The sequence below is a fragment of the Panthera uncia genome (genome assembly GCF_023721935.1).
Source record: "Panthera uncia isolate 11264 chromosome B2 unlocalized genomic scaffold, Puncia_PCG_1.0 HiC_scaffold_24, whole genome shotgun sequence".
Taxonomy (NCBI): domain Eukaryota; kingdom Metazoa; phylum Chordata; class Mammalia; order Carnivora; family Felidae; genus Panthera; species Panthera uncia.
In genome coordinates, this window is record NW_026057580.1 from 36,608,797 (window position 1) to 36,620,257 (window position 11,461).

The 11,461-nt window shown below is 37.1% G+C and overlaps 1 protein-coding gene across 1 annotated transcript in view; it reads left to right on the forward strand.

Moving 5' to 3' along the window:
* The window catches only part of CD109 (CD109 molecule), a 161,706-nt gene that overhangs the window by 84,665 nt on the left and 65,580 nt on the right, over nt 1-11,461 (forward strand). Inside the window, exons 10-11 of the mRNA XM_049653909.1 lie at nt 7,426-7,465; nt 10,424-10,508. Coding sequence (XP_049509866.1) covers nt 7,426-7,465; nt 10,424-10,508 — 125 coding nt within the window. The remainder of the gene's footprint in view (nt 1-7,425; nt 7,466-10,423; nt 10,509-11,461) is intronic.

Below are 11,461 nucleotides of genomic sequence, written 5' to 3' on the forward strand. Positions count from 1 at the left end.
TAAAGGGAAAATCCCACCATTTTTTGAGTTATTTTTTGGTAATAAAAGGTTCTGTCATTTTTGGTTATATCTATACACAAAAATGAGTCTATGTCCAATAACTAATATGTCCGGTCCAATAAAATCAAGTGCTATCTTGTCCCAGCTTGGGTCTTCTCTGGTCTGGCTGCTTCTCCCCGAGTCACTAAGCTGCATTCAACTCCTCCACGATTGAAAGAGGTGGAGGGAAGAGAGACAATGGGTAAAAAATTCTTACTTGATATGTAAAGATGAGTTATATGAATTTGCCAATATTTGTCCTACAAAAATGGCAATTTAACATGGCTCGACATGATACCATTGTCATCTGGCACCAGAACTCTCTGGGCTTGGCAGGTATTTAAAATAAACAACTTCCCTTCATAAAAGTCTTTTGTGGGTTCTTTGGAGCACCCCTACCATTGCTGGGAGGCTTTCCATTCAGTGTCTTTGATGCTTTTAAATTTGTCTCCTCCTCTGGCTGCTCTTCACTTTGTCTTCAGCTCCTAGGCATCTACAGTATACAGTATACCTTCCAGAGGTGCTCTCCTGTGGGGGCTATTTTTTTTTTTTTTTTAATTTGAGAGAGAGAGAGAGAGAACACGTTGGGGAGTGGAGCAGAGAGAGAAAGAGAGAGAGAGAGAGAGAGAGAGAGAGAGAGAATCTTAAACAGGCTCTATGCTCAGTATGGAGCCTGATGTGGGGCTTGATCCCACAACCATGAGATCATGACCTGAGCTGAAATCAAGAGTCAGAGGTCAACCAACTGAGCCACCCAGGTGCCCCTGGAGGCTATTTTTGATCAGGACTGAAGACAGCCCCATGGTGGCTCTCTCTTTTTTGCATATCTAGTTGAGGGAAAATGGTCACACTTTCTTTGGTTCTTGCAACTTCAACTTGCAAGAAGTAGGCAACACTTCTTGCAACTCCCAATGCAACACTCTCTATTAGCTTAGCTGTCCGCGTGGCTGGCCAATACCAGTATTTGCTCTAAGGTTGTTCAGGCATGTCAGGTACCTGCCTACTGCCACTGATGTGTGAAAGCACATCAAAAACTTTCTCCTAAAATTCCTTTCTAGTTAATTTCCATCTTGACCCTTTTGGTTAAGTGTTGCAAAACTAGTTTTTTGGAAACCTCCTTTGCAAGTCCTATGTGCTAGAATTGCACCTGTTTGGGACTGTGGATATAGTTGGCATCTATTGTCTTGGGGGACAAAACCAAAACTGAGTCTGAAATAGTTCTATATTTGTTATGTGTGGATTTAGAAAGTTCAGTGCCTTTCTTAACCTTTAAATACAAATTAAATCCAGACACTGGAGATCAGTGCTGAAGCAGACTTTTGGGAAACTTAAACAATCATGTATGAACATAAATGTGCAAACAAAAATCCTTGCTTCTGTTTCTGGCATTTCTTTTTACTTGAGAAGCAAGAGTTGCTAGAAGCTTGCCTGCATGTTAATATATATATATTTTAAATGGTCATATAGTGTGCCATATTCCTTCCAGTTTATTAAAAATAGAAACTCTCTCAAGAGTTGGATGGCTTCGTGGTTAGACAAGGGAAATTCTGTAACTAGAATAGATGTTTTTAGCAATTCACGTATCTTTAATTTGCATACAGTCATAACATATTTTAAAGGAACTAGTTAAAATAGTGTATTTTCTCTCTTTTCCCTTTCATTTGATTGATATTCATAACATATACCATCACAACAAATTATTGATTTAGGGATAAGGGGAACAAAGAAATGACAGAGATTACTGAGAATACCTCCTGTTTCTTCTTTTCCATTTCTCCTTTAGAATTTGGTTAGAAAGTCTAATGGAGACAGGCTTACGAGAGTGGATGTAAGTGCTTAAGAGTGGGCTTTGTAAGGGAGTGCTTTCTCCAGGGAACAGTGACCATCTGGGGCAAGTGGAACTGAGAAGATGTGGATGAGTCATGTATTCTTGCACCTGGAAAGGTGTTTGCTTAGAAGACATGCTGCTCAAGTGTTTACTCTTTCAGGTCAGCCTCCTTTAGTTGCTGGCAGAGTGAATGAGCACGAACTATATTTGATGAGCTAGAATAAACATGAAAACTCATTTTGAATCAGATTGTTTCTGTGGAGCTAAAGGAAAATTATTTAGTAAATGAAATTGTGCTTCATACACAAGCTCTGTTTTTTTTTTTTTTTTCTTTTCTTTCTTCTCCATGTTTTCAGTTAAGGTTAGTCAATTTAGTTCAGCTAGAATTAGCATAGAACAATTTTACTTTTTAGACTAGCATTCCGCAAACCTTGGCCTACAGGCCAAATCCAGCCCAATGTCTGTTTTTGTAAATAAAGTTTTATTGGAACACAGTCTCATTGTTTACCTGCTACCTCAGTGCACAGTTGAATAGTTGCAACAGGGACCATATGGGCTTGTAAAGCCTAAAATGCTTCCTATCTGGCCCTTTATAGAAAAAGTTTGCACATATCTCTTTTATCCTTATGAAAGTACTCAGCATCAGTGTTTTTATGGTTATTTATGACATAAATTTCTATTAGTTTTAAGTGTTTCAGTATCTTCTACCATTCCTGATTATATGTTTTATAAAAATATTTAATAAAAATAACAACTCATTGTGGAAATTGGTATGACCTGATTGCCTAATGGACAATATGTTGAAAATTACAAAATCCATTTTTCTGTTTTTCAAACCCTTTGGACAGTAAAGTAATTTATTTCTTGATTTGCATTTCACCACTTATAAACACCCTGGGAAAACCTCATCTGCTACAAAGCACCCTGTCAGCACTTAGTTACAAAATGATTTTGTGATTTATTGGAACAATTTAAAATGATAGTGAAAAGAAGCACTTTTTTTTTTTTTTGCTGCCTTTTCCCCCCAGGTTTCCATGATGTTGGCTTCTTCCACTTGGCATTTATATTCCTTTCAGACACAAGGCGGAGAGTTAAGGTTACTCTATGGGCCATTTCACAAATGGCTGAGCCTTGTCAGTGTTGTCTGATTCTTCATAGGAGAAGGTTATTTCAATTTCTGGCAGGAGATACTGTGTGATAATTGAGGCCAATCTAAAGAGCCCCATAAGAACCAGCCTGGGGACAAAATCAATTTGTTCATTTTATACATACATTCATTCAACAAACCTTGAAGGCATGCTGAATAGGTGCTGTGTTCCCCAAAATTTCATAGTCTGTTATAGGAGATGGATATGAAGCAGATAATTGTATTGTGGTAAGTAAAATGATGGAGTTACATACAAGTTATTATGGGAGGGAACCATATCTAACCTAATATGGGGAAAGGTGAAAAGGTCCCTGGAGGAGGCTAAATGCAGTTAAAGAAGTCCAGGACATTTTGTAGGACATTTGGATAGAAATGTCCAGAAAGTGGATTTGAGTCTGAATCTCTGGGCTGAGGTATAGGCTAGAGATAAAGATTTAGGTTTCTTTAGTATAGAGATGGCAGTTAAAACCATGAGAGTTGATGAGCTCACTTAAGGGTCTGGAGAATTAGAACAGTATTGGGCTTAGGGTGGGTAGGGCCAACATTTTGGGAGCAGAAAGAGCGGACCACTAAGGAAGGAAGGAAGGAATCAGAAAGATCCTTAAGAGTATCAAGAGAACTCTTGGGTTGGGTTGGCACTTCACGGGGTAAACTATAAAGGATAAAAAATTATCCAGCATGGAGCTGGCCATCAAAGAACTTGCAGGAAGATAAACTACATACCTATTTATGATACACTTTTTACAGGGTAAAAAGGGACAGAAGGAAGGACTAAAGAACATTGAGGCTTAGAGTGCTGAGATTGCTTTTAGATTGGGGATTCAGGGAATATTTGAACTATGTCTTGGAAAATGAGTAGAGATGGAAGTATGTGTGGGTCTAGCATAGGAGAGACTAAGAGACAAAGCACAATGCATGAAACTGCAGGACACTGTCAGTCTTGCATTATTGCTCTTTACTATGTGTATCTCCATCTCTCGATTGACACTCCTATGCTGAGGACTGTAATTTGTCTTTACATAGCCTCACGTAGTATTTTTCATGTGGTACTCACTTAGTGTTTGCGATATATTTAACTTGATAGAGACATCATCTTTGTTATAAAATTACTTATTCTGTAGACTCACCTGCTGACCTTAGTAATAAAGCAAAAATTAAAGACTAGAATTCTTAAAACATTTTTTTTTTAATTTGAGAGAGAGAGAGAGACGTAGAGAGAGAGAACACGAGTCGGGGAGAGGGGCAGAGGGAGAGAGAGAGAGCATCTCAAGCAGGCTCCATGCTCAGCACAGAGCCGGATGAGGGGCTTGATCCCATGACCCTGGGATCGTGACCTTGGCCCAAATGAGGAGTCAGATGCTCAACCAACTGAGCCATGCAGGCACCCCTAAGGACTAGATTTCTTATGTTTATAAGTAAAATAGGCAATACAGGTAGATCACCTTCTTGATTTGATTTTTGAGGATGAGAAATTAGAATTTATAACTGAACTAAATACATGTATTTTATAACATTCCTATATAGGGCATGAAAACAATTTAAGATACAAGCCACAAATCTGTAGATTATTAAGACTTTGATCAACACAATTTCTTTGGGATCTACTTTACTTATTATTATGTTTTTAAGTAAATGAAAATTTTTCCTTTTATTTTTATTTATTATTATTTTTTAAATTTAAATTCTAGTTAGTTAACATACAGGACAATACTGGTTTTAGTAGCAGAATTCAGTGATTCATCACTTACTTATAACACCAAATGCTTATTGTAGTAAGTGCCCTTCTTAGCACCCATCACCCATCTACCCTATCTCCTACCTACCTCCCTCTGTCAACCCTCAGCTTGTTCTCTATCATTAAGAGTCTCTTATGGTTTGTTTCCCTTTCTTCTCTTTCCCACTTTCCCATATGTTCATCTGTTTTGTTTCTTAAATTCTTAAATTCTTAAATTAAATATGAGTGAAATCATATGGTATTTTTCTCTGACTGACTTATTTTCCTTAGCATAATACACTCTAACTCGATCTACATTGTTGCAAATGGCAAGATTTCATTGTTTTTGATGGCTAAGTAATAGTCCATTGTGCGTGCATATATATATATATATATATATATATATATATATATACACACATATATATATACCAGATCTTTATCCATTCTTTAGTTGGTGGACACTTGGGCTCTTTTGGTAGTTTGACTGTTGTTGATAATGCTGCAGTAAACATCAGGGTGCATGTACCCCTTTGAATCTGTATTTTTTTAATCCTTTGGGTAAATACCTAGTACTGCAATTTCTAGATCATAGGGTAGTTCTATTTTTGATTTTTTGAGAAACCTCTATTCTGTTTTCCAGAGTGGCTGCACCAGTTTGCATTCCCATCAACAGTGCAAGAGTGTTCCCCTTTCTCTGCATTTTTGCCAGCATCTGTTGTTTCCTGAGTTATTAATTTTAGCCATTCTGAGAGGTGTGAGGTGGTATCTCACTGTGCTTTTGACTTGTATTTTCCTACGATGAGTGATGTTGAGCATCTTTTCATGTGTCTGTTGGCCATCTGGATGTCTTTTTTGGAAAAGTGTTTATTCATGTCTTCTGCCCATTTCTTCACTGGATTATTTGTTTTTTGGGTGTTGAGTTTGATAAGTTCTTTATAGATTTTGGATACTAACCCTTTATCTGATATGTCATTTGCAAATATCTTCTCCCATTCTGTTGGTTGCCTTTTAGTTTTGTTGATTGTTTCCTTCACTGTGCAGAAGCTTTTTATCTGGATGAGGTCCCAATAATTCATGTTTGCTTTTGTTCTCTTGCCTCTGGCGAAGTTGGCTGCCTGTCCTCATCTAGGATTTTGATGGTTTCCTGTGTCACATATACATCTTTCATCCATTTTGAATTTATTTTTGTGTATGATGTAAGAAAGTGGTCCAGTTTCATTCTTCTGCATGTCGCCATCCCGTTTTCCCAGCACCATTTGTTGGAGACTGTCTTTTTTCCGTTGGGTGTCATTTCCTGCTTTGTCAAAGATTAGGGATCTACTTTAAGTGATATCATCAAAACCAAGTTTCAGACAGTTATTTTGTTAGCATATAAGTAGTTACATTTGTTTTATACTTTGCAATGAACTCTATCCATCTTTTAGGATTAAGAAACAACTTGGTGTACGGTTGCTTGATTAACCAAGGATGATTTTTAAAAAACTAGTATTTTGTAGCTGCATCTGTGTATTTGCTTTGATAAACATAGGGAATCAGATTTAGAATTCAATTTTTTTTAAGTTTATTTATTTTGAGAGAGATAGTGTGCGGGCCCTTGTATATGAGTGGGGAAGGGGCAGAAAGAGAGAATCCCAAGCAGGCCCCACGTTCAGCATGGAGCCCTATGTGGGGCTTGATCTCATAACTGTGAGATCATGACCTGAGCCAAAATCAACAGTTGTATGCTTAACTGACTGAGTTACTCAGGCAACCCTAGAATACAAATTTTATTTTTGGAACTCCTTAGCTATTTTGAAGAGGTTCTATTTAGTGTGTTACTCATAGATTTAGAGTGTACAGAAATATGGGGAATTAGAAACAATGATATAATAATAGGCCACATGTTTTCTTGTTGATCTTGGAAAAGGAAATAATTAACAATATTTGTTAAAATAGGGTAGAATGCAGTGTTTTAGGAGTTGGATTAGAAAATAATTCAAGGAATTTGAAAGGTAGAAGATGTTGGCCCATGATGATTTTGTATTTTTGATTATGTGTAAATACTTGAATTATGTGTAACTTTATACATTGATTTTTTTTTGAGAGTTATATTCAGAACAAATCTGAAGTCATAGTTTGACATGTGTTATTCTTGTTTCATAAATTCCTAAACTATCTAATTTAGTGTTCATTTTACAAATGATGGAAGTCAAATTAAGCAATTTGTTCAAATGCAGTGAAATATAGATAGGTCATTTTTTTTAAAATATTTTTTTGTAATGTTTATTTATTTATTTTTTGAGGGGAGTAGCAGAGAGAGAGGGAGACACAAAATCCAAAGCAGGCTCCAGGCTCTGAGCTTTCAGCTCAGTCGCACAGAGCCTGATGTGTGACTCAAATCCACAGACCATGAGATCATGACCTGAGCCGAGTTTGGATGCTTAACCGACTGAGCCACCCAGGTGCCCCGAAACAGGCCATCTTTTTATGATAGTAAATTGACAAGAAAAAATCAAGAAATCTCATAGGCTTCATGTTGTGGATGACTAAAAATAAACTTCCAGAAAATAAAATAAACTGTTTTGCTCATTAAATCATTATAAATACAGTTAAAAATAATTTTCTGAATCTTTTTAATACAGGTAAGTAAGCAAGCAAAATAAGTAAATAAGAACTCACATGTTTTCTTGTCTTTTTTTTTCTTCCTCCCAATAGGACCAGACATATTATCAATCATTTCAGGTTTCAGAATATGGTAAGAGTTCTTCGGTTTATTTTGAAGGAAAAAAATATTTGTTACTTTTCACAGAGATAAGAGAAATTTCTAAGAGATATGTTATTTAAAGTAAAAATCATAGTGAAAGTAAAATCCTGGCGTTTCTTACAGACCTAACGTATTTTTTTTTCTTTTTTAAAAGATATAAAAGGTCGTTGTAAAGAAAAAATTGTAGGAAACAGATCACCTATAGTCTCATTATATGGTCTCTCATGCATAATTTTTCTTTTTTGTACTTGGTTGTGATCTTAACGTATTTAAAGATTTGTGATTTTTAAAAACATAACATTAGTTATTTCCCATATTTTTCATTTGGTCAGCTTTGGTAAAGACAATCTGTTTAATTGGTAAATCTGTTTTGCCAATTGGTAAGACTGTTTAATTTGAGTAAATACTCTTCTTACAGCTGTCATGTTTATATCACAGTCATGCACAGATAAAAACAGTGTGGCCCAACTATTTTGTTGGTGGTTGGAGGGGAAGGAAAGATGAGCATGTAAGTATAGGATCTCACTATTAGTTATAACTTGAATGGCTATTTTGAGGTTACACATGAGCTTTTTCATTTGATTTGTGTCACTTTTTGACATTGTGTCTCATTCAGGGAATAGAAATTCTGGAAAGTAGTTTGTTTACACTTTTGTGGCTCAGGCTCCACATATCTTATATAGCACTGTCACTTCCTAAGTCTCATGATCCCCTAGAACAGGGGTCAACAAATTTTTTTTTCTAGAAAGGGCCAGATATTGGGGCGCCTGAATGGCTCAATCGGACAAGTGTCCAACTTCAACTCAGGTCAGAGCCTCATGGTACATGAGTTCAAGCCCTGCATTGGGCTCTCTGCTGTCAGCGCACAGCCTACTTCGGATTCTCTGTCTCCCTCTCTCTCTGCCCCTCCCCTGCTAATGCTTTCTCTCTCAAAAATTAATAAAACTTAAAAAAAAAAGAAGGGCCAAATAGTAATAGGTTTTGTGGGCCATAGCTCTCTGTCATAACTATTCAACTTTGCTATTGTAGCAGGAAGCAACCATAACAATATGTGAGTGAATGTGGCTGTGATCTAGAGAAATTTTATTTATAGACACAGAAATTAAATTTTCCTATAATTTTCACGTCATAAAATATTTGTCTTTTGATTTTTTGCAACAAATTAAAAATGTAAAAACTATTCTTAGCTCATGCTGGTTATCATTTACTGCCCCCTAATCTGTAACTGTGTTGTTCACTTTGGGGGTCACTTACCACATGTAGCTATTGAGTGCTTGAAGTGTGGCTAGTCCAAGTGGAGATGTGCTCTAAGTGGGTAAAAGACCAAATTTTGAAGACTTAGTACAAAAAGAAGAAAGGAAAAGAGCTCATTAATAATAACTTTTTATATCGAGTACATGTTGAAATGATAATATTTTAGGCATGTGGCATTAAATAAAATGTTACAAAAATTAACTTAACCTGCTTCTTTTTACTTCTTAAATGTGGCTACTAGAAATTTAAAATTATACGTGGCTCACATTTTATTTCTTTTGGAGAGCCCTGACCTAAAAGAATAAATCAGAGGTGGCCAAGGTTTTTATAGGCTATTTTTTAACTTTATTTTAAAAAAATGTTTATTTATTTTGAGAGAGAGAGAGAGAGGAAGCAGGGGAAGGGCAGAGAAAGAGGGAAAGAGAGAATCCAGAGCAGGCTCTGCACTGTCAGCACAGAGCCCAACGTGGGGCTCAAACCCAAGAGCTGTGAGATCATGACCTAAGCCTGTATCAAAAGTCTGAGGCGTAAGTAACTGAGCTACCCAGGCGCCCCTAGGCTATTTTCATTTCACATAGAGGTGGTGCTGGGTGGTTATATGTTGTTGAATTGGATATGATAGAGGTGGGGAATTGATTGCCAACCTATGATGTTTGAGGAGGGGACATCAGAATTCTTTATTCTAAGGAAATTCCACTTCTGAGAGGATTGTGTGGCTCTTTTGGCTTTCCTGGCCTTTTTTGGCTTTCTTGACAGACTAAGGGCCTTTGGCCTGGTTTGGAGCTGGAGGTCTGATCTATATTGTTGATGCATTGGTCTCCTTGATACTTTTCTTATATTAATTGAATGGTGGGATGCTTTGTAATGAGACTGATCTATTTCTTCTTCATAGCTAGTGAAGTTAGAGAAAAACATTTCTATTAGACTGGAAGGATACAAAATTTTTTTTACTCTGATGGTATGCTTTATATCAAATAGTGTTCGTATTTGTAAAATATCTCATATCTTGATTATATAAAGCTGACCAAAGTGGAGGTTTTTAGCTTTGGGATTGCCAAAAGGAATTACTGTCACACAAGAAACATCATTACTTTGTAGCTATATCTTAGTGATTAACTTAGAAATTCTACTACATAACTTTCTCTTCATAGCAATTCATTACATTAGATTGTCACAAGATTTGCCTTTGATTGCCTCAAAAAATAAAGATTCTGCATGGCTGCATATGTAGCACACGTATAGGGAGAGTCTTGAGGCCCCAAGATGTGCTTTTAGTAACCAAGTTGGAGAATGGTCCTAGGGAAGGGGCTGCGGTAGAAGCACATGTGATGTGCAAGTATTTTAATACACTGTAAGGCAGCACTGATGGGTGATGGTTGAATGAATGCCTGGTCTCCCAGCATTCAGAGCCTTAGCATCTAGGGTTCTGGATACAATTTAGATTCTATTGATGAGAAGCTTCCACTGACACAAGCGTCCTCACCAACTGGCCCCCACTGTCACTGTCCATCACCAGCCTTGTAAGGGTGAACTGCAGTGCTTTTCATCTGTGTTAATGTGTGTTTGGATTCTAAGGAATCTAGGTTCAAAGAGTACGGATTGTTGACTCCTTTAGAACTATTTAGTCTTTATTTTGTTAAGCTAAAAATGATAGTAAAATAGATTAAGATATTTATCCTTGCTTCTCTTTTCCAGTGTTACCAAAATTTGAAGTTACTTTGCAGACACCATTATACTGTTCTTTGAATTCTAAGAGCTTAAATGGTACTGTCACAGCAAAGTAAGTATCATTTTTTTTTTATGGATAATGCTCTTATAAAACTGTCTGACAGAGAGCTCATTATATACTCCAGAGTGTTAGCACAATGTTCTGCTTATTAAAATACCCCAATGGGCAGGAAACAAATATCTGTATTAAATAATTAAGCATGGAACATGTCTGCACAGTTCTTTGCACCCATCTGTCTGCTTCCAAGCTGATCCAGTCCTAAAATATTTCCCATGAACAACTGTCTTTCTCAGATGAGTCAGGGGATCTATATTATAGATTGTTCCAGATTAAAAAAGAAAGTTGTATCTTTATTCTTAATTCAGCTGACATAGAGGATAGAGGCTACTTACCTCTTCTTTTAAAAAAAATTTTTTTTTAATGTTTATTTATTTTTGAAGGACAGAGACAGAGCACAAGCAGGGAAGGAGCAGAGAGAGAGAGGGAGACACAGAACACGAAACAGGCTCCAGGCTCTGAGCTGTCAGCACAGAGCCTGATGCAGGGCTCAAACCCTGTGAGACTGAGATTATGACCTGAGCCAAAGTCAGATGCTCAACTGACTGAGCCACCCAGGCCCTCCTACTTATTTCTTTTTTTTTTTTTTCTTTTTTGATAGAGAGAGAGGGTGCAAGTGAGCCAGGGGCAGAGAGAGAGAGGGAGACAGGGAGAGAGAAAGAGAGAAGTGGGACTCACCCAAAGTGGGGCTCGAGCTCGCCTGATGTGGACTCAAACTCATGAACAGTGAGATCATGCATGACCTGAGCCCAAGTCACATGCATAACAACTGAGCCATCTAGGCGCCCTACCTCTTCTTAAATCCTAATTTTTTTTTTCTATCAACAATGGAGGTTGAATCATGGGGGAGGGATTTGGTTGTCTTATTGCAGTTAGCAAATGAGTAAATAGTTCACACTCCTCATCATTTCAGCAGATGTACACAGAGAGATTCCAACCCCCCCCCC